The sequence below is a fragment of the Sphaerodactylus townsendi genome, linkage group LG07 (genome assembly GCF_021028975.2).
Source record: "Sphaerodactylus townsendi isolate TG3544 linkage group LG07, MPM_Stown_v2.3, whole genome shotgun sequence".
Classification (NCBI taxonomy): Eukaryota; Metazoa; Chordata; class Lepidosauria; order Squamata; family Sphaerodactylidae; genus Sphaerodactylus; species Sphaerodactylus townsendi.
In genome coordinates, this window is record NC_059431.1 from 122511749 (window position 1) to 122534919 (window position 23171).

The window sequence follows — 23171 nt, forward strand, 5'->3', positions numbered from 1 at the left end:
TGGGTGATTCGATCATTAGGAATATAGAGAGTTGGGTTTGTGAGAGGCGTGATAACTGCGTGGTGACTTGCCTGCCTGGTGCGAAGGTTGCGGATGTCATGCTTTGTCTAGATAGGCTGTTAGACAGTGTTGGGGTGGAATCAGCAGTTGTGGTCCACATTGGCACCAATGACATTGGAAAATGTCGCCAGGATGTTCTGGAAGCTAAATTTAGGCTGCTAGGAAAAAGGTTGAAGTCCAGGACCCCCAAGGTGGCATTCTCAGAAATGCTACCTGTTCCACGCGCAGGGCGAGCTAGGCAAGCAGAGATACAGGGTCTCAATGCGTGCATGAGAAGGTGGTGTAAGGCAGAGGGTTTCAGCTTTGTCAGGAACTGGGGAACCTTTTGGGACAAGGGCTTCATCTTAACCAAAGAGGAACCAGGCTGCTGGCGCTCAACATTAAAAAGGTGGCAGAATAGCTTTTAAACTGATCCTTGGGGGAAAGCCGACAGGAGCTGAGGTGACTTCGGTTCGGAATACAGAGTCCATGGGGATGCAGACAGAGAGGGAGGTTTTCTAAATAAACCACATACAAGCGAGGAGCATAGCAATGTGATAAGTGATAGTGTCTACAAAAGGCTAGAGGGCAAAACGCATAAATCCCAGGTTAGGGACAGAGACAGAGTATACAAGTGTCTCTATGCTAATAGTAGAAGCATTAGACCTAAAATGGGGGAGCTGGAGTACAGAGTTTTGCAGGAGGACATTGATATAGTGGGCATCACAGAGACACAGTGGAATGAGGAGAACCAGTGGGATGCTGTTATCCCAGGTTACAGGCTCTATAGCAGGGGTCTGCAACCTGCGGCTCGGGAGCCGCATGCGGCTCTTTCAGCCTTTTACTGCGGCTCCACATAGCCTGCAGGTCAGAGGGTAGCGTGGGCGTGTCCCTCCAGCCCTCCAGAGTAGTGCTGGAAGGAAAGGTGAGTCGAGGGGCCAAACCAGAGGCGGCTCCGTGCGTGAGGGCATCGCCACGCCGTCCACTACCTCTCCTTCCAGCACTGCTCTGGAGGGCTGTAGAGACACACCCATGTTACCCTCTGACCCCAGGAGGTCAGAGGGTAGTGTAGGTGTGTCCCTCCAGAGCAGTCACCATCCCCCCTCTGCTATCCCTGCAGCCACCATCCCCCCCCCCGCCCTATGGAGCAGGTGACTGCCTGCTCCGTTGGACAGAGGGGTTTCAAGTTCGGTGCCTCTGCCTCCCAGCTGGAAGGAAAGGGGAGTGGAGGGGCTAAACCCTCGAGGTGCCTGTAGATCTTCGGGCCGTGAAAAGCGAGTTCCAACTCAAATGGCTCTTTGGGTGGTAAAGGTTGCTGACCCCTGCTCTATAGGAAGGATAGGACAGGGCGTATTGGGGGTGGGATGGCCCTCTACATCAAAGAGAGCATAGTGTCACATAAAATAGACAATGCAGGGGACTGATTCCTCTACAGAATCACTGTGGATATCAATACCAGGGATGAAGCATAGTTTAACATTAGGAATATATTATCGTCCCCCCGACCAAAAGCGACAAGAGGATTCTGAGATGGAAAAAAGAAATTAGAGAGGCCAACAAAGCAAAATAATAATGTCTACATTGCTTTACAGTTTTAACTATCTCAGATAAACTGGAAAAAATGCATACCAGGCCCGGTAAGGAGAGAATTCACCGGATATGCTAGATGACTGTGGCTTAGGAGCAGATGGTTGTGGAACCAACCAGAGGAGAGGGTGATCCTAGATCTAATTCTATGTGGGACTCAGGAACTGGTGCGGGGAAGTCAGTGTTGTTGAGCCGATAGGGAACAGCGACGCACTACCGTTGTCAGATTCAAAGTGCATTCTGCATGCTAACAAGTGACAACCATTAATGAAGTTACATTTTGCCTTCAGAAAGGGAAATTCTCAAAGTTATGGTGATAGTCTTGCGAGGCCGGAAGGAAAGTCCAACAGAGTCAGTCAAACTGTCCAAGATGCTTGGGGCTATTTAAAAACACAGTTATAAAAGCTCAGCTGAAATGTGTTCCACTTGGGTTAGAAAGGCAGCACCCAGTCCAAAAGAAAGCTACCATGTGGTAAACCAGGGAGGTTGAGGGAAACACAGGCGCATGATGTCTTTTAGAAAATGGAAGTCCAACTTAACTGATAAAGAATACCAGAGAGAACACAAATGGTGGCAAAAGAGAAGCAAGCTAGCTGTAAGGGAGGCAAAAAAGGATTATGAGCAACGCATGGCTGCAAACATCAAGCCTAGCAACAAACAGTTCTTTTTCAAGTACATCAAAAAAAGCAGGGAAGCCAGCTAGGGAAGCGGTATATCTGTTAGATGATGAAAGGGAACAAAAGGGTGTGTGCTAAAAGTTGGCAGGCAGATTGCAGAGAAGCTGAATGAATTCTCTTGCATCTGTCTTTCACTCCAAAGAGGAGGTGAGGAAAATTCCTGCACCTGAACCACAAGCTTCTTAGGAGGTGAATCTGAGGAACAAGCAAAGATAAGTGGTAGACAAAGGAAAAAAGTCTCTGGCAGCCATTGATAAAGTAAAATGCTACTCAAATCCCTGGCCCAGTAGTTGCATTCATCCAAGAGTTCTTAAAGAGCTCAAGCATGAAATTGCTGATGTTCTCTCACTTTTAATATGCAACTTACACAATCCCTAAAATTCTGCCTCTATTCCTTAAGACAAAGACTGGCCAATGTCACACCAATCTTTAAGAAAGGGTCTAGGGGGGACCCAGGAAATTACAGGCCAGTCAGTTTGACATCTGTTCCTGGTAAATTAGTAGAATCTATCATTAAAGATAAAATTATAAAACATGTAGAAAAGCAAGTCCTGCTGAGGAAGAGTCAGCATGGCTTTTGCAGAGGCAAGTCCTGTCTGACAAACTTACTAGAGTTCTTTGAGGGTGTAAACAGGCATGTGGATAAGGGGCGACCAGTGGACATTGTCTACTTGGATTTCCAAAAGGCTTTTGACAAAGTTCCTCACCAGAGACTGTTGAGAAAACTGTTGAGAAGGGCAACAAGGATGATTGAAGGATTGGAGCACCTTCCTTATGAGGAGAGGCTGCAGCGTTCGGGACTCTTTAGTTTGGAGAGGAGACATCTGAGGGGGGATATGATTGAAGTCTATAAAATTATGCATGGGGTAGAAAAGGTTGACAGAGAGAAGTTTTTCTCTCTTACAATACTAGAACCAGGGGGCATTCATTGAAAATGCTGGGGGGAAGAATTAGGACTAATAAAAGGAAACACTTCTTCACACAACATGTGATTGGTGTTTGGAATATGCTGCCACAGGAGGGGGTGATGGCCACTAACCTGGATAGCTTTAAAAAGGGCTTGGACAGATTGATGGAGGAGAAGTCGTATGGCTACCAATCTTGATCCTCCTTGATCTCAGGTTGCAAATGCCTTAGCAGACCAGGTGCTCAGGAGCAGTAGCAGCAGAATATTGAAGCCATTGATATCCTGCACGGAACTGCCAAAGGCTCCTGGTGAACTCCCATTAGGCTCCTTACAGTGGGCAGTGACAGAGTGCTGGACCATGAGACGACCATCTGGTCACAGCCAGCAGGCTAGTTCTAATGTTCCTCCGCCTGGAGGAATCCTCCGCCTGGGGGAATGGGGATCCCTATGGTAGGCTTGAATTTCCTCTCTCATAGCCTCTCTAAAAAGGCTGACTTTTGATGGGGGGGAGGGGGAAAGTGGAGGCATGGGCGCACGTCTTCTGTGCCTAGAAGCATGCTGTTCTCTATGATAAACCTGGATCTCTTCCCTCATGGCCACCCACCCTGAAGGGATCTACCAGCCACTGGGGGGAGCATTGACCCAGTGGCTCTCTTCTAGGGGCCTGGAAGATCAAAGGCGCCCCCTCCCCCTCCCCTACCATCGCAATCTTAAGAACATAAGAACTAGCCTGCTGGATCAGACCAGAGTCCATCTAGTCCAGCTCTCTGCTACTTGCAGTGGCCCACCAGGTGCCTTTGGGAGCTCACATGCAGGAGGTGAAAGCAATGGCCTCCTGCTGCTGCTGCTGCTCTTGAGCACCTGGTCTGCTAAGGCATTTGCAATCTGAGATCAAGGCAGATCAAGATTGGTAGCCATAGATTGACTTCTCCTCCATAAATCTGTCCAAGCCCTTTTTAAAGCTATCCAGGTTAGTGGCCATCACCCCCTTTCTAGGAGCCTGGGTTTCACTCCCCAAGGTCAATCTATGGAGCCAAGACAGCAATTCGCCAATCCCCCTCCGCAGAATCCCGGCTATTCCCGCTAGGACAGCCCAGGTTCCTGGGGTCCCCCGCCCGTAACCGGCCCCTGTTGGGGACCTGGGCACTGGCAGGGACCCAACCGCAAGGCAGGGTTCAGAACCCCTGGGCTTGGCTGGACTGCCGCACCTTTCACTCCACCTCCCATTCACCCTCCTCCCCTGAGCCCTAGTGATCGGTTGCAGGTGAAGGTGAATGAGTTGGTAGGAGTTCTGAGATGTCAGGACCTGGAAGCCCTTTGCCTCGCCACCAGGCATACCTGGGAAGGTGACACGACTGCCCAACCCGCCTCCAGCCCTGCCACTCCCCACCTTCCCTTCGAAACGAATGCAACAGCACCCACTTGAGAAAGGAGAGGGCTGAGGCCCCTGGTCTGCCCAGATCAGCCATGTTGCCTCCCCACTCTCCTTCCAGAAGTGTTCAGCAGCTGGTAGATCCCCAGCTCCCTCCTAGCCCCCAGCTGGCCCCTGTGCCCGTCCCGAGGTGCCTGCTGGTTCTACTCCCACTTACTCTGAGGACTTCGCGGAGGCATCCCTCCCAGCAGCGTGCCAGCTCTGGGATTGCCCTCAGTGTCCCGCACCGTATCTGCTTAGTTCAGCACCAAAGCCCCAGGGAGTCCACTCCTGTGAGCCCATGAGCTATCGCCCCAATAATAGTCTCCGCCGATCCCCGTGCACCAGCCCGGATTCAGCAGGCTAGACTGAGCTTTTGGCTCCCCAGCCCCCAGCTGGCTCGTTTTGTCAACCCTGTGCAGACTGGGGTTATCGGATGTCTGGCCCCTGGCCGCCCTGAAACTGCCTGTGTTGCCCGGTCAGCGCCAGTGCATAGTCCCCTGGCCCCCGAGAGTGCCTTGGTGCCCCATGAGCCTGTGACTGTCCTGAAGTTCCCTCTACCCGCACGAGTGTTGTAGATGACTCGTGTGTCCTTCCTGTGCTGCCTCCCGCCCCCGATGCTGTTCTGGCCTGACTGTTTTATTTGCCATGGTGGGTTTCCAGGGTTGTTTTTTTTTTACTTTTGACTTTGTCTGCCCGGTTCGCCATTTTGTATCTGAGCTGTTGCATCCAGAGGGGGGAGAAGGCCCGGACCGTTCCCAGATGGGATGCAACATCTCAGACACAAAAATTCAGAGATTCAGAAGGGTTTGAGGCTGAATGAAATCACTAGAAATCACTTTATATTACAGTGCCATGACTCGGATCCCTTGAAACTTTTGGGGTAAACCAAGGGGCTGCAACAAGGACCATAGCTACGGTCCAGGACCAGAAGATGAGATTCTTGGAGCACTGGGTTCTGGTTCCGATTGGGGTTAGAGGCCCCCGGAATCCCAGATCTTAGGTTTTAGTACTGGATTCAGGTTTTGTTCAGGGTTAGAGTCCCCTGGAACTTCTGCCTGCATCGAGTTCAGTTCTGCTTTGGGGTTAGAGGCCCCCATGTTCCGATTGGGCTTAGAGGCCCCCGGAATCCCAGATCTTAGGTTTTAGTACTGGATTCAGGTTTTGTTCGGGATTAGAGTCCCCTGGAACTTCTGCCTGAATCGAGTTTGGTTCTGCTTTGGGGTTAGAGGCCCCAGAACCTCAGGTCTTGCTCTGAATAAAGAAATCTCCCTGTTTTTGAAGAATCTCCGGTCTCCTGCGCATTTCCTCTTTGCTTTGCTGCCACAAGCTTGCTGTAATGGTAACAGCTTGACACTCCCTGCTTTCCAACAAACTGTCCGCTGCGCTGCAGACCCCAAGACACGGTTTAGTGCGGGCGGGTGATACTCCATTGTGCCCCCCCTTTCCTTTCATCCTAGTTTTTCTTGTTTCACTCTTCAATTTAACTACGTTTGCTGGTCTTTGCCCACAAGAAATTGTATGGCGTTCAGTGTACATAACCTCTTTGTTTAGAATTGTTTTGCAAAACAGGTCTGCATACCCACAGTTCCTGGAAGCAGCAACAAGACTGAAGCCAACCCACTACATTATTTGCTTGCCCTTTGTCTTCCACAATTCAACTCCTCGGTCCTGGATTTTGAACGTCTAAGCCAGCGGCCTCTTTTATTGGTTTTATTATGTATGTTCTCGCCTCTGGTTTTAAAACTGTGTGTGCCTTATATTGTTATTGTTCCCAGTCTGCACGAGGTAGTCTAGGCGCTCTATTCCTTTTTTGCCTTGATAACTGTGAAGTACAAAGGTGCTCTAGGCTCTGCTGTTGCCCGGATCCCAACTCAAAGAACCTGATGCGACCAGACTCTGATTGCCACCATGCAGAGAAAGATATTTCTTGAAATGGCCGCAAGCCAATGACGGAAAGAGGACTGTTCTGATGCCCTTGTCCGCAGCCAGACCCTGTGAAGCAACCAGGAAGATTCAGGAGCCGCTATCCCTGCCTGTTTCCCCAGCAACTGAGCTTTGGCAACATCACAGAAGCCAGCGCAAAAGGGATCCCGTCTGTCCCATCCGGTGAAGAGAGTGAAGTCGCGGAAGGACAACGCCTCGCCCCAGGTGGAAAAGTTTCAGAGGGGGGATGCTGTTGCCATGAGTGCTCGGACAACACCCCGGTGACAGATGGCTGACAGTTCCATCAGCTTCTGCGCTACATGGACACCAAACCCCGGGCCAGTTCAGCTTCTGAAAATCCTCTGGCTGGACCTTTACACTTTGCCCAAGCATGAAGCGTCAAGAGTGCTCCGCCGTTGCCGCCAACAGATGACCGCCTCTGCACCCCATCTTGCCAGCAGTGGCCGCTCCCCTCCTGAATTCCTGATTGGATTTAAAGTCTGCCTCATCACTTTTGCCAGATCCTCCGAGTTTTGCAAGTTTCCCCAGCCTCAGAGCACCCTACCGCCCCAACCCTGATCCCCAGTGGCCGAGCCTAATAAAAGAGCCTTGCCTACCTCCCTTCCCTCCTGGAAATCCAGCTGCCTGAAGCCACAGTGGTCCAGGACATTCATTGTGCTTGAATTATTGTCCTTAGGAATGTGTGTGTTCACTTCATGTTTGGATGCCTGCGTGAATTGGTCCTGGGCATCCATGCCCTTGGCCCCACCCATGGCCTGGATGCCCAGGAGGGAGAGGGCTGATACTGCCCAAGAAAATAGCCAGAATATTTTCTTGAGTCAAGTTACGTTTAGGATTTTAGTTTGACTGGGTTTCCCCGTTAGTTTAAGGTTTTGTTATTGTTAATTTAGGAGATTCTCATATGTTTGCATTATACTGTGTTCCCTAAAGTTTAAGTTTAAAAAGGTTATTTTAAGATTTGTGTTTGTCAGTGAAAACAGTAGCCTGTAGAAGCTGATATTAAGGGACAAGGAAGTTGGCTCTGGAATGCAGCTTAGACCAACTCCCAGCTGACTCCTTAGCAAAGACCCCCTTTGGATTTGCAAATCAAATCTTTGTATACTTATTAAAGTATACAATGGCAGCACCCAGAGGTCCCCAGCCGTTGGAAGACGTGCAGGGACCACCATTGGACAATTTGAACTCCCCTTTGTTGCAGCTTAACGGTGGCGCTGAGTTTCGGGGACATACACAGCCATCTCGATAAAAGGAGATAGCTGGGTGTGGCAACCAGCCCACCTTCATTTTCTGAATGGACCTTATCAGCTTTCCTTTCAGCGCCATTCTGCGAAAGATCTCAGCTGACTACGCTTGACAGCCGGGATTTCGTGAAATCCCTTCCAAAAGCCGTAAACTGTGACATCTTCTTTTTGTATTGTTGTTTTCTTATTGGTGTTTGGTAAGGGACCTGCCCCTTTACCTGCCCTTTCTACCTAGCCCCTTGCCCCTTTGATGTTTGGGAATAAAAGTTCTTGTGCTTGTTTGCAAGGTGCGATTTTCCTGCCCGAGGTGTGACCATCACCTCCAAATAAAATCCTTTGCTTTGAAGAACGCCAGCTTCCTGCACCTCATTACGTTGCTGAGCTGAAATCGCTTATTGTTACCCGAGCAGCAGCGGTAACAGCAGCTCCAGAAATGGAGTTGAAAGGGTGATGCTTTGTTACTTTAATGTCCCATCACGTCAACAGAAATATCCTAGAAGTAATTTTGTCTGCCTTAAGAACGCAGGATGCAAGCAGACGTTCCGGTGCTCTCAGCCTCACGTGCTGTCATTTTTTGAGCTACTTCCCTTGACACGAAATTTTGCTGAAGTTTCTTAAACTGTTGCTGCCGACTTTCTTCCAGCTTCTTCCGGTGATCTTCCTGCAGACATGGCTGTAGAAGCAAAACACAAACTGTCTGAGTAATAATACAAAATGTTCAGTAAAATATGGTGACCATCTTATACGCTATGAAAGGGCTGGGAAACACAGCAAAATGGTGGAACAGCTTCACTAGGAGCAAAAATAACTTACCGATTTCATTTCAAGGTTCAATGGCCACCTCAACTGGCCCAGAGAATGAGGAAGGATTGGTTTTCTACCATGGCATCCACATTATGGATGGATTCATATTATTTTAAAATAACACAGGTTTATCCTGGCTTAAGTAGGCAAAAAAAAAAAAAAAGGCTACGTTCCCCAGAAAGAAGATGGCAGTTTTGCACCAGTCAATGTAAGGAAGCAGGGAGCACATTGAACAGTTGATCATTCTGCCTCTGCCTCTCAGCTCTCTCTCTCTGTGTGTGTATTTGTGGTTTGGTGGGAGTAACTGCTTGCCTATCACTACATGCTTGTTTGTGGGATGAGTAACCTCTTTCACCTCTACTTTAAAACAAATTAGGCAAAAATCTCCTTGGAAGGGATTTTGAATTCCCATCCTGAGCTGAGTGGCCCTGGCCGGCTCCATCTCTTTGGCTCTCGGAAGTCCAGGTGAGTTGGCCCCGGTCTATACTCGGAGGGGAGACCACCAAGGAGCTCCAGGCTCGCTCTGCAGAGGCAAGCAAAAGGAAACCTCTGTTCACTCTCTCTTGCCTTGAAAACCCCACCGGATTGCCGTAAGTTGGCTGCAACTTGACAGCACTTTAATAAGTATACATCCCAAGTTCTGGCTGGCCTGGGAAGGGAAAGGCCAAGCTAAAGGGAAACACATCAATTGGGGCGAGCCTTTGTAAAGGTATAATAACTGTGGGGAGCCTTCGTCTGTCTGGGCTGGCCGGGCGAGGGAGGGAGGAGGAGATGACTCTATATTGTAAGTCTTAGCGCAGGGGCAAACTGCCCGCAGGGAAATGACCCCAGGTGCCAGCCATTTTGTCACGTGGGTGTGCAAAATCACCCCACACCCCTCCTCCTTTCCCCTTCCCACACATACACCATCCCAACCACCCCCCAACTCAAGCCGGGTCACAGAGTGCCCAGAAACAGCCACCCCAGCCCTGTCCTCTTCCACCCCCAAGCTCTCTGGGCCACAGAAGGCCCGGAGAAAGCGCCCCCCCATCCCAACTTGAGATAGGCCACGGAGAGCCTGGCGAGAGCTTCCCCACCCCCCCCTTCAAGCTCCCTGGGCTGCACAAGACCCAGAGGAAGCGCCCCCCATCCCAACTCAAGATGGGCCATGGAGAGCCTGGTGCTTCCCACCCCCCCTCAACCTCCCTCAAGGCGCTTCTGCTGGCAAGAGCATCCCTGCCTGGGGGATCTTGAAGGGGGAGGGGGCAGCTCCCGCCAGGCTCAGCGAGAGCTTCCCCACCTCTGGTCACCCTGAAGCTTGCCAGGCCGCCGAGAGCCTGGTGAGAGCTGCCCCCACCCTGCCCACCTTCAGGCTCTCTGCGCTGCAGAGGTCCTGCGAGAGCCACCCCATGCCTCCTTCCCCCACCCCTAGCCACCCCTTGAACCCTCCCCCCACCCCTAGCCATCCCTTCCCACCTCCTGCACCCCTAGCCACCCCTGACACCCTCTCCAAACCCTCCCCACCCTCCCCTACCCCTAGCAATCCCTTGCCAATTTCTCCAATCCCTGCCCCACCCTTGCCTCCCTCCCTCCCCACCCAGCTCAGCTGGCACTGTTCTGAGAGGAGGTAGGTGACATTTAAGGTGGAGGTGGTTGGTTTAGAGGGAGCCATGGAGATGGGGCAAATATACACAGGACTGAAAAGTGCTGGGAGACGTCTTAGTGTGCATCTGTTGTCATCAGCACCAGCAAATCTCTGCCTATGCAGATTGATGGGGAACCTGGATGCAGACACCTTGAATGATAAAAATTACCCACAAGAATCAAGTTCCTATACTAATGGGACCACCTCCAAAAACTGAGCAGTTCTTCTGCTCAGGAGTAGTTGCTGAAGTTTCCCAACTCGGGTGAGTTTCTGTTGAAGAAAGCTGCGTGGGCTGTAGGGGGAGAGGATCCGTGATGCCAACCGCAGATGTGAGGAAAACACATTTATTTATTTGGTCATTTGTTTGTTTGTCTTGTGTGCTGCCCTTCTCCAACAAACCTTCTGGAGGCCCCTGGCGGCTCAGAGATGGAGGCGAGGAGAAGCTGGGTTCCTCTCTAAAGCGTTGATTTGAGAACTGTTAAGTGAGGCACTTGCGGGGGAAGGGGGACTCAATTTCAGTTCTTGCTCCGGGGCCCATTTTCTATAGATACACCCCTGAGTTAGCAACTCTATTTTCCTTTATTCTCCCAATATGATGGAAAACAAAACAATGGCCCACAGACTGGAAATAGACAATTGACATTCCAATGCCCAAAAAAGAAAACATCAAAGACTGCAGCAATGATTGGACCATCACACTAATTTGCATTTTCATGGGCATTCTGTGCAGTCCCACAATAGGGACGGTGCCTGTGCAGGCCAGCCAAGGGACGATCAGAAAGCATGTCTTCAATCCTGCAGTTGTCGCTATGCAGAAAAGCACCTGCTCCCTCTCCCCCTTATTGGAAGTGGAACGATTCCCCCAAACTGTCATGTGATGGTATTCTTCATCAGTTAAGTTTTCTAAAAGACATCTTTTTTTTCCAATAATTTCCTCAACCTCCCTTGTTAACCATGGTGGCTTTCTAGACTGGGGCTGCCTTTTCTAACCTATGGAACACATTCCAGCTGAGCTTTTAAGACTGTGTTTTTAAATAACCTCAAGCATCTTTGGACAGTTTTGACTCTCTTGGTTTTTTTTCCTTTCAGCTCCCTGGGCAAGACTATCCTCCTCATCTTTGTACTTCCTTTCTTGAAGGCAAATTAACTACATTAGTAGTTGTCACTTGTTCTCGCATGCAGAGATACTGAATCTGACAGCATTGTGGTCGCTGTTCCCTATCGCTCAAATAACACTGACTTCCCCGCACTCAGTTCCTGGTCCCATAGCTCAGGATCTAGGATCACCTCTCCCCTGGTTGGTTCCACAACCATCTGCTCTAAGCCATAGTCATCTAGCATATCCAGGAATGTTCTCTCCTTACTATGACCTGAACATGCATTTTTCCAGTTTATACGGGGATAGTTAAAATTGCCCATTACCACTACATTTTTGCTTTGTTGGCCTCTCTAATTTCTTTTTTTCCATCTCAGAATCCTCTCTGTGCTTTGGTCAGGGGACTCATAATATATTCCTAATGTTAAACTATGCTTCATCCCTGGTATTGATATCCACAGTGATTCTGTAGAGGAATCCAGCCTCCCCGCATTGTCTATTTTATGTGACACTATGCTCTCTTTTGGATGTAGAGGGCCATCCCACCCCCATGCCCTGTCCTATCCCTTCCTGTAGAGCCTGTAACCTGGGATAACAGCATCCCACTGGTTCTCCCCATTCCACCATGTCTCCTGTGATGCCCACTATAATAATGTCCTCCTGCAAAACTCTTATACTCCAGCTCCCCATTTTAGGTCGAATGCTTCTACTATTAGCATAGAGACACTTGTATACTCTGTCTCTGTCCCTAACCTGGGATTTATGTGTTTTGCTCCTCTAGCCTTTTTGTAGACACTATCACTTATCACATTGCTATGCTCCTTGCTTGTATGTGGCTGATTTAGAAAAACCTCCTCTCTGTCTGCATCCCTATGGACTCTGTATTCGAACTGATGTCACCTCAGCTCCTGTCGGCTTTCCCTCAAGGATCAGTTTAAAAGCTGTTCTGCCACCTTTTAATGTGTGTTGACGCCAGCAGCCTGGTTCCTCTTTTGGTTAAGATGAAGCCCGGCCCCTTTGTACAGCCCTGCCTTTATCCCAAAAGGTTCCCCAGTTCCTGACACAATCTGAAACCCTCTGGCTTACACTCCACCTTTTTTTCATCCACGACATTGAGACCCCTGTATCTCCTGCTGCACAAGCTCAGCTCACACCCTGGAAGGGAACAGGTAGCATTTCTGAGAATGCCACCTTGGGGGTCCTGGATTTTAACCTGTTTCCTAGCAGCCTAAATTTAAAAGGTGGTCAAGGTTTTGATTGTTCAACCTCACCATGAGGATCCGGTTGTACCTCCCTCTCATACTGCTCCAGATGCCAGGAATCTCTGGCCTGGATACCCTTTGTATGGCTTTTCCCCACACTATCACCCTCCCTCACATTCCTGGAATTGAATGAGGCATGACAGGAATGGTGCCTCCTCCTGCTTCTCAGCATTAAGCAGACATCACTGCCACCATTCATGTGCAGATTGACATTCCAACTCCATTCCAATCCAGAGAGGAGTACGACATGTTTCTGCCACTGAGCAACCTGATTCACGTAGGTCAATTGACACATCAGGGCATACCCTCCCTCCACCTTACAATCTGGCTGATTTGGCAACAGAGGCTTGGCTTGGCCGCATTAAGCAAGTCATCCACCGGGAAGTCCTGTTTTGGCAAATGAAAGAGGTTTTGCTTGTGGGCCTCTTGCTCACCACAGTGTGCACCCTGAGTCATGTTCATTAACATCTGTGTTGGAGTATTTGCTGCACTTGTTGGACTATGCTTTGTCCTTTCCACCTACAGAAGTCCACGTTTCTGCCATGTCAGCATCCTATGTGGCATTTTGCAGCTTCCCCCTCTTCTCACATCCCATCATTGGGAGATTCCTGAAGGGACTTCAGAACATTCACCCTCTGACCAGTTGCACAATGGTCCAGTTGCACAATGGTCCAATCTTGGTCCTCACACTCTAATGGTCAGTGGTGTATCTGTCTGGGGACATGGGGTCATCCATGTCCCCAGAGCATGCCTTTTGGTTACATGGGGGCGCCAGGCATCCCCCCACATGACCAAAGGACATGCACTGCAGCCACCAAGCCCCGCCCCCTGCAGCCTCCAAGCGGGACTTTGAAAGCAGAGAGCTAAGGGGAAGGGCAGGGGTCACACCCCGACCTCCCTTGCAGGCCAGGGGGGGTGGGGCTGAGGGCAGCACCCCACGCACCCCTCCATGCAGGCAAGCCAGAGCCCGCCCACCCACCCCGCCCCTGAGCCCTGCCACCTGGTCTGCATGGAGGTCAGGGGCATGGCCCCATACTGGTCACCCCTGCAGGGTAGGCTACCTTGGCCTCAATGGAGCTCAGCTACCTTTCTAGCACAAACAGGACATGACTTCATAATAAGCTCTTTACTTCTGTCATATAGTTAACAGCCCTTCTGCAAACTTGAGCCCCTGCACCACACCAACCTCCTCCTCCTTGTGCTCTCTGCTCCAGCCTCCTAGTGACTAATCAGCTGTCTGCCTTGCCCTGCTGGCCTGAGACTGGGTCTTCTGCCTTCCTGGCCCTCCTCCTTGATTGCAGCCTGGCTAGGGCTGTGGCAGCCCCATCCCACTCTCTATTGCTGCTGAAGACTGCTGACTGCAGCTTGGCTAGAGCTGCGCTGCCTCCACTCTATTCCCTGGAACTGCTGTGGCTTGTTCTTGTTGCTCTGGCTCTCCTGTCATGTCTCTGCTGCAGGCTTCCTGGAAGTCCAGGGGTAGGGCTGTCAGTTGTGAAGTGCTCCAGGGTCCCTGGGTGGGTATTTGTGACAAGGGGGGGGGGGGGGTTAGAACAGGCTGCTGGGTGCTGGGAGGCAGCCCCGTTCCCTCTATGACCTGTACTCTAAAAGCTGCACTGGCTCACAGTTGAATACCAGACCAGGTTCAAGGTTTTGGAATTAATCTGTCAAATGGTCTGGGGCCACCATATGTCCCGACTGCCTCTCCCAGTACAATCCCCAAGGAGCACTGCGCTTGGCTGGGGACAATCTGCTGGCGATCCCTGGCCCCAGAAGCATCTGGCTGCCCTCAACCAGGGCCCCGGTTCTTTTGGCTCTGGCTCCAGCCTGGTGGAGCCCTCTGGGCCCTGGGGGATCTTGCTCAATTCCACAATTATATTCTGCTTAGATATTATTAGGTCCTCCTTCCTAAGTTAGCCACTGGGGGTGAATAAGAGGATTAGAGCACCAGGGGTCATTGTTTTATTGTGATTTTAATATCTATGAATTCTTTATTGTTTCATAAACTGAATGTGAGCTCCTTTAAGCCTCCCCTGATCGGGAGTGGGTGGGATAAGTCAAATAATAAGTAAAAAATAAGTATAAATAAAATAAATACTGGATAGTAATGTTATCTTTCTTACTCTCGATGTCTTCTTTAATCTTCCATTAGACTTCATACATGCACTCTTAAAGTTCTGCATCTGCATTCTACGTTCCACAGATTTTTCAGCAATCTTTTTCTGTAGATCTAAAACCCGTTCATCTTTCAGAAGTATTTCACTAAACTGAGGCTTAATTTTCTTTTCCTCCTGTCTGCAATGTATGGAAGAAAAAATAAATCAGAGAGAGATGTATTAAAACATGGAAACAGGAATTGTAATGATTTAAGCAGAAAGGGCATGGACAAGTCTTGGAGTCTTGATCCTGATACTCAAATGCACTGCATCACTGTCAGCAGGCAGGGAGCTTCACAGAGGGATGATGGCAACAGACCCCTCCTGCAAGAGCCTGACATTCTGCCCTGTGCTGAAGGAGAGGTGAAATGTGGGCAGCAAATGGAGGCCATGTTTAAAGTTTCAGGATATCTCTAAATCACCCCATTAGATCAACAGGCTGGGAATAAAGACCAGGGCACTGAATCACAGGACCTCTTCAGATGTGTGCCACGATGACCACACAGGGCAATACTCTCCTGACAGGAGGGCAAAGACAGAGAGAAAGAGACATGAACCCTAGGATCTAAGGACACTGGAGGAAGAGCAGAGACCTGCAGGGCAATGACCCTCCCTCAAAGCTCTCACTTGACTGACAAAGGGGGAAAAGGTTGAAATGCAAAGGAGCTATAGTGTAGCCATGTCAGTGAAGGTCAAGTAATGAACTGAGGGGAAGGGATGATCTAGAACTGTTATCCGTGCTTTTAGCTGAAGCCTCCAAAAGTCTGAATTCCTCACCTCATAGGGCAAACTAACCTTAACCCATATCCTGTTTCTTGAACATAGAAGCCAACAATTTCTCTTATGCTAGTAGCGAGATAGATAAGGTAGTAGTATGCTTTAATGTATGTTAAGAAGGAAGTAACAATGGCTTTTCTATCAATTATGATTTGGTGCAGTACTGAGTTGTCAAGGATGTGGAATGGAATAGTTTTGCCCGATCTCATCAGATCTTGAAAGCTAAGCTGGGTGGGTGGGCACTTGGAAGAATCAGCTCCTTTGCCTTGAAGCCCCACCAAGGGTTGCTGGAAGTTGGCCACGACTTGACTACACTTTAGACATATACACTGGGCTGCCACTGTGAACCTTGTGTGAAAGTTCAGCAAGATCCTGATTACAATTTATGTTTTGGTCCATAAAGTTGTTGGCATCTTGAACTTCCTCAGAAATAGATGCTGTCTTTGATCATGATCAATCAATAAAGAAAAGAGTTTCTACCCCAGTTGTTAGTGGTGATTTGGACCCTTTCTTTGAACCCAGCTGAAATTTGTAATTTTCTTGTCACCAATCAACACCACAAGGCCTAGGCAGCCATTTTGTCATAAGAACATAAGAACATAAGAACAAGCCAGCTGGATCAGACCAAAGTCCATCTAGTCCAGCTCTCTGCTACTCGCAGTGGCCCACCAGGTGTCTTTGGGAGCTCACATGTAGGATGTGAACGCAATGGACTTCTGAGGTCTGTTGCTCCCGATCACCTGGTCTGTTCTCATCCCTTTAAGGTTCAGTGCAAATCAGACTGTGGCGCAAACAACCCGACGGGAGGCACATTTACTGCAAAACACAGACAAAAGCAGGAAACGTCCGTCTGTGCCCCTCACCCCCACCCCACACACACAAAAGAGGAGGCTTAGAGACAAGGGAAGTTTTTCCTCCAGGGGGCCAACAGAACTACAGAAAGCCAAGAGGCAGCAGCATGACGTCGCCAGAACAGATGTGCAATCGGGCCTCCGCTCCTCTGCCCATGTCAAAAGCCCCATAACCAGACACACACACACCCCATTAAAACTCTCCCTCTGCCATAGACTCACCAGAGGGCCTTAGGCAAAGCACTCGTCTGACCTGACCATCCCACAACTACCCATCTGCAAAACAGAGGGAATAAAACTGGGAGGCTTGAGATGTGGAATATAAGCATTCCTGTTTTCTTAAGTTCCCAAAGCAGGATAGCATCCGTTTTTGTAATACAAGAACAGGAAGAAGAGCTGGATTTATATCCCTCCTTCCTCTCTTGAAGGCAAAGGGGCTTACAAACTCCTGACAAAAGGCAGCAGCCCGATTTCTTTAACTATGCTTGTCGTTTACACAGCTTTGCACTACAACACCCTTGCAAAGTAGGTCGATATTATTGCTCCCACGGTGAAAAAGGAGCATGTCTAACCTCAGCAGCTGAGGCAAGATTTCAATCAGGATCTACATCAGTCCTCTTCCAAAACACACACACAAAACCGCACAACCACCACAACCACATTTTCTTGCATGGATGATCTGCCCGTACCAGAAAGCACAGAATTGTGGGAGATAGGCCTCAGGGTAGAGAGGGGGAGGCTGTTGATAAAGCAGGGGAATTTTTCTTGTCAGGAGACTAAAGATCATTCTCAACTGATCAGTCCCAAAAGGCCTAAGAAGCCATTTTATCTGGAGACTTTCCCCAAAGATCTCTCTTGACCAATCAGCACCAATAGGTCTAGGCCAGTGGTGGCGAACCTATGGCACTCCAGATGTTCATGGACTACAATTCCCATCAGCCCCTGCCAGCATAGCTATGCTGGCAGGGGCTGATGGGAATTGTAGTCCATGAACATCTGGAGTGCCATAGGTTCGCCACCACGGGTCTAGGAAGTCATTTTACCTGGAGACCTTCCCCAAAGATCTCTCTTGACCAATTAGCAACTAAAGCCCTAGGCAGCCATTTTACCTGATGACCTTCCCTAAAGATCTTTTTCAACTGATTAGTACCAAAAGACCACTAAAGAACCCCTGATCTAAAGAGAGGGAGAGGAATCTACCTGCAAAGGAAACAGGAATCAGACTAAGTTCCCACCCCATACTCAATGTCATCTAAATTGAAGACTGGGATAATCAGTCCAGTGCTGCCAACAGAGCAAGCAGGAGGCATAACCTGACCCAAAGAAGAAACGAATAATGGAATATCACACATTTTTGCCGAGCTTCAAACTTACTTCAGTGCAGCTGCTCTTCCAAATGCTTCTCTGAACACGGAGATCTGCTCCAGAGTGTCCAAAAGACGCTGCTCCTTACTGCGTTTTTCACATATTATTAAATCCCTCTTCTCGATTTCTGCCTTCTTCTGAGCCTCCTTCATCAAGGCTAAGCGTTCTTGCAGTTCCACGACTGACATTTCACCAAGAAAGCCATGGTTGCCTGTCTGTAGGAAACATATGGAAGAGAGGTCAATGGTGTACATCAGAGCCATACTGAGCTGGTGGAACCTTTCTGTCTTCACCAAGAAGCATCATTTGAGTTTAAACTAGGAATGTGGAGCTGCTGGAGTGCAGAAATAGTGATGACCAGCAATTGTTTTAAGGCCACTAAACTCTGACTGCAGAAGCTGATTGTTAGGCTCCTGCCTTTGTATTAAGGTAACCATTGCTGTTTGCTGCTTGATCTGTTACTATTGTGGCTCCCTTCCTGCTTTTAGACAACTAGGCCTCCCCTGGCTGGAGTCTAGCATGCCAGCATCCTGGGAAAGAGTAACTGTTTTATCTCCGGGCTGCCAGCCAGGTGGCTCATTGCAGTTATCAGCTACTGATACCTTGGTACCGGGTAAGACCAAAAGTAACTCTTGCCAGATGTTCTGCTCTGGGAAAGCGGGAGGGAGAACTTGGCTGCAATAAATGTGTATCAACTTGCCAGGTTCCCCAGAATTGGCTTTTTCAGGTGTATACTCAATCTGCTTGTCAATAATAAAGATTACTGAGTAACATATCAGAGTCTAATTATTGGGCCAAGATTCAGAGATCTAACACTGATTGAATAACAGCAGTGGCACTGTCGTGATGTCGGGAGGCCTGTTTATTATGGGGTTTGCTTTTGCTGCTTTCTGGATGCTGAGGGTGGAGGAATGGGTTAATTGCATTTCTAACTGACGTTTCTCTGTTTTCTGTGTGATGCTATACGGTACCAGGTGCTGTCCAAGGTCAGTGCCTGGCTGTCTTCACTGTTATCTCATTTGCATTTCTTTTGGCGGGCATTCCCACGATCATACTGGTTTTGGTTTGGTTTTTAAAGCCTTTTTTACCTGGGTGACAAATTCTAAAACTTGCTAGGGCTCAGGAGTGCCACTTAGAGTATCCAGAACCCTAGATGACATTACAATGTACTCTAGATTCCACACTATCCCTTCTGGCAGACTCAATCCCTTTTGCACAAAGGACAAGGCGGTTTGAACCAGACCAGCTGTTTGTCATGGAAGTTCAGAGCCCCTACAGGATATCACTTTGATTGGAAAAAGCAGCATTGGACACCTGCATGGGTTGGGGAGGTCCATTTGTCATTTTTGGAAAGAAAGGTCCCCACTGGGCATAAGTGTCTACGCATTTGGGGTTTTCCCCTGCCTTCAGTTTCCAGTGGAAATTGGGTCCACAGGAAGCTGGGTAGCAGTTAAGAACTCCTTCTATTTCTTGTTGCCACAAAGAACTCTGTATAAGCTCTGAGGAACAAGCTATAGCATAAGTAATGTGTTTGGCTCAGTTGGTGCAATTGTACAGCTTTTCATTTGAATATCTCTGTATTGTAGTTGCTGTGTGTTTTCCCTGTCTCCCCCCCCCCTTTTTTTTTTAATCTAACCATCCTCCCCATTTTTTTCCCTTTCACACTTAAGCCTTTTTATAGCGACTTTTTTTTGGCTTCACTAAGTCTAAACTATTTCTCTGGAACATTTTTTCCCAAGTGCTAGACTGCAAACGGGGCCTACCTGGTTGGTGATATTTTGTTACTGTAACTAGTGCTAGAGAGTGCCTTCTGTGTGGGTCTGTCTAGAGACTCTCAGGAGGTCCTGACTGGTGGCAGTGGGTTACCAGGGTACTTTCCAGGAAACCCTTAGTCTTAAGGAAGTTTCCCACCATTTTCACCTTCCCCCATAGCAACTGGTTGGCAGTGGTGTGAGACTGGAATTTAAAAACTTTTTCCTCTGTTGCTTTTGTTTTGTTCTGTTTCAGAACTCCCAGTTCTCTGTGTGACTTCTTGCTGAGCAATCCCACAGGGAAAACATGGTGGCCATTTTGAAAGTTTTTGGAAACTTTCCAAAAGGAAAGTTTTGGAAACTTTCCAAGGAAAACTTTCTTTTGTCGGTTTTAGTCAGGGAATAGAAACGGTTATCAGATCAGGAGTTGGGTGAAGAAGATCTCTCACCCTCTCCAGATTGCTGCTGCATTAGAGGATTCAGCAGCAACCCACATCCGGAGTGCATCCCTCAACTTCATATGGGAGGTGAGGAAGGAGGGACAGCTAAGAGAGGCCAGAGAGCAGGAAAAAGAGGTGCTCTGCATGCAGATGGAAACGGAACGCATACAAATGCTGAGGCTGCAAAAAACATGTCAGACACTGCAACTCCAGCCAGAAATCGGTGAGGCAGATGCAGGTTTACCAGAGCTGGGGACCGACCTACGTCAAGTCACGGCATTTCCCCAAATCCAGAAGCATTCTTTACCTCCTTTGAACATCATGACAGGACTTTAATAACCCTTAAGAAAGCTGCATGAGACACACCTGCTCTCAGGTAATATGTAAAGGATGAACTCATCCTTCCAGGAAACCTGGATCAAAGTAGCATGACTCCTGTGAACAAGTGGCAGAGACCATCCCAGTGTTGCCCAGCAGGCATCACTACTGGAATTATATATCAAAGGCGAAGGTACGCGCCTGCGTATGAATGTAAATCATGAAAAAGTTTTGGGAAATATAATGAAATATGTAGAACAGTTAGTAAAAGTAAAAATTGACATAAATAATGAATTATTAATTGTGGGGGATAATGGATGATAAAAGAGTGAATAGAAGTTTTGAACCAATGTATAAAATAATGATAAGAGCAGCACACGCAGTGTTGGCGTTGGGCTGGAAAGAGCGATAAAAAATGGACAGTGTCAAAATGGTTGGAATACATATGGGAACAAATACAGTTAGAGATTTTCGAGAGACTGACAAAAAATAAACTATGGGAAGAAAAGGTGGAAGATATAATGAAATTATGGACAGTGTATGAAACATGGATGGAAGAAGCCGGATTTAACAAAGAACTATGGAATAAGCGAATAAGAAGAATGAATCTCCTACTGCTTGCATAAAACAATCAATAGAAAGGGGGGAGGGGGGGGAAATGAAAAAATGTATAGATGAAATGAAGATATTTTGTTACTGTAACTAGTGCTAGAGAGTGCCTTCTGTGTGGGTCTGTCTAGAGACTCTCAGGAGGTCCTGACTGGTGGCAGTGGGTTACCAGGGTACTTTCCAGGAAACCCTTAGTCTTAAGGAAGTTTCCCACCATTTTCACCTTCCCCCATAGCAACTGGTTGGCAGTGGTGTGAGATGTAACAATGTATAATTGTACATTGTAACAAATTGTACAATGTAACAAATGCATAATTATTCTATACAATAAAAATCTATTAAAAAAATCACTACTGAACATCTAATGTGCCTCTCAGAGTTGCCGTGAAATCAAAAACTACACTGATATGCCTGGGCAGGGTATGAAGGTAACAAACACATCCACTGTATGTTGCAGGGTATGAAGGTAACAAACACATCCGCTGTATGTTGCCACCTTTAGAAACTCACCTGGGTTAAATCAACAAATTTGTTCTTGCGGAATGGCACATACTCCATAGCTCTTATTTCTTGAATCAATTCACATCTTTTCTTGAATTGCTCTTCTTCTCGCTCTAAGGCCTGGAGGAGTAGTCCTTGGATTTCTTCAGACATTTCTTGAGCTATAAAAGGAAAGAAGGAAACAAATGGCTCGGCAGCTGAGCAAAAGATAAACAGATAATGAACAGAGTCGACTAGGCAGCAAGTTCTGCCAGAACTGGAATTTAGACTGGACTGAGGGGAAACACATGGGTGGTGCACTAAATCCACTGTGCTTCTTTAGTGTCTAGAGGTGACTAGGAGTTGGTGACATCATGAAATCACCACTGCGAGCCCAGACCTGGAGGTCTCCTGCTCCTACAGGGCTTTTCTGTCCATCTTATTTCCTTGCCTGCATGCCCACATTGCATCTTCTTTCCCCGTTTCCCCACATGTTTTGCTCCCTCCAGTGGTTGCTTTGATATTTAACTCCTGTATCTCCAGGATATTTACGAGCACAATCAAAGTGCTCATAAATAAGCTGGAGAGACAGTGAGAAAAACACATGTGGAAAATGAATGAACAACAACAACCACCCACCAATATGGTATGGGCACACAAGCAAGGAAAATAATATGTGCAGACTCCTCTACAAGTCTCACCAAGAACTCCCAGGGAATATCTGATAGACAGAATGGGAGGCAAGCTGTAGAACAAATACTGAATCATAGAGTTTGAAGAGACCACCAGGGCCCTCCAGTCCAGCCCCTGCCATGCAGGAACACAGATGGCCACCCAGCCTCTGTTTAAAAACCTCCAAAGAAGAAAACTGCACCACCCTCCAAGGCAGCGCATTCCACAGAAGAACAGCCCTGACAGTCAGAAAGTTCTTCCTAGTGCCTAGGTGGAATCTCTTTTCCTGCACCTGGAATCCATGACTCCTTGCCCCAGGAGCAGCAAAAAGCAATCTTGCTCCCTCTTCACCATGAATGTTCCATACATGTTCCAAATAAACAAAGCCATATTACCCAGTGAAATCACATCTTCCAGGAAAAGTCAGGGATTCCACTGGGTTGATGGGGAGGGCATCGCTTCTGCTGTGAAGATGTCTTGAGGCCTCTGGTGATGTCAGTAGCAGATGGTTCTCCACAGAGGCCACTGGATGGGACCAGGAAAGACTCTGGTTGCTGGAACGTGAGTCTGACTTCTCATCACGTTTTGGCCCCAGTCTCCCAGCTTCATGCATATCCTTGTGAAATTTAGTAATTTTTTAGAGAGGCAGCAGTGTTTGTTTTTTCCAGCAAAAATACACCAATGCCTGGTGGCCCAGCACCTTTAAGAACAGAAAGTTTAAAGTCCAAAAAAGCCCATGTGGCGTCTTAGTTTTGCAGAATCTTAACTATTTGAGGAGATATATGTGGTGCTCCTCTTGCCTCGCCTGGCCTGGCCTGGCTGCCTCTCTGCCATCTAGCTCTGCCACCTGCCATCTCTGCCTTGAGCACTGGGTCTTCTTGAGGCTTCAGAATTGGAAGCAGAGAGGGCTGCTTCACCCTTTCCTCCTTCCACCGGCAGCTGCTTTCACAGTCTTCATTACTGCTCCTGCTTGCCCTGCCCTTCTGTGCCTCCTCCTCAAAACCAGTCAAATATGTATACACATGCACCTTAATGGCTCCCGGCACACCAGTACGAAAAACAATTAATTTGTCCCAATATTGGGCTCACAGTAAAGAATTATGACAAAATGGCTAGACAAACATGAACATATAACACCAGCAATGGAATGATTCTGCGAG

General features: G+C 48.2%; 1 protein-coding gene across 5 annotated transcripts in view; it reads right to left on the reverse strand.

Annotated features, from left to right (window-relative positions):
• Nucleotides 1-8257: 8257 nt before the first annotated feature.
• Nucleotides 8258-23171, reverse strand: part of CFAP99 (cilia and flagella associated protein 99) — a 49678-nt gene continuing 34764 nt past the window's right edge. For all 5 annotated transcript variants that reach the window (XM_048502684.1, XM_048502687.1, XM_048502686.1 and 2 more), the window contains 4 exons: nucleotides 21370-21521; nucleotides 17751-17956; nucleotides 14716-14887; nucleotides 8258-8482 (listed from right to left, as the gene is read on the reverse strand). In XM_048502684.1, coding sequence (XP_048358641.1) covers nucleotides 8324-8482; nucleotides 14716-14887; nucleotides 17751-17956; nucleotides 21370-21521 — 689 coding nt within the window. In that variant the 3' untranslated portion in view covers nucleotides 8258-8323. The remainder of the gene's footprint in view (nucleotides 8483-14715; nucleotides 14888-17750; nucleotides 17957-21369; nucleotides 21522-23171) is intronic.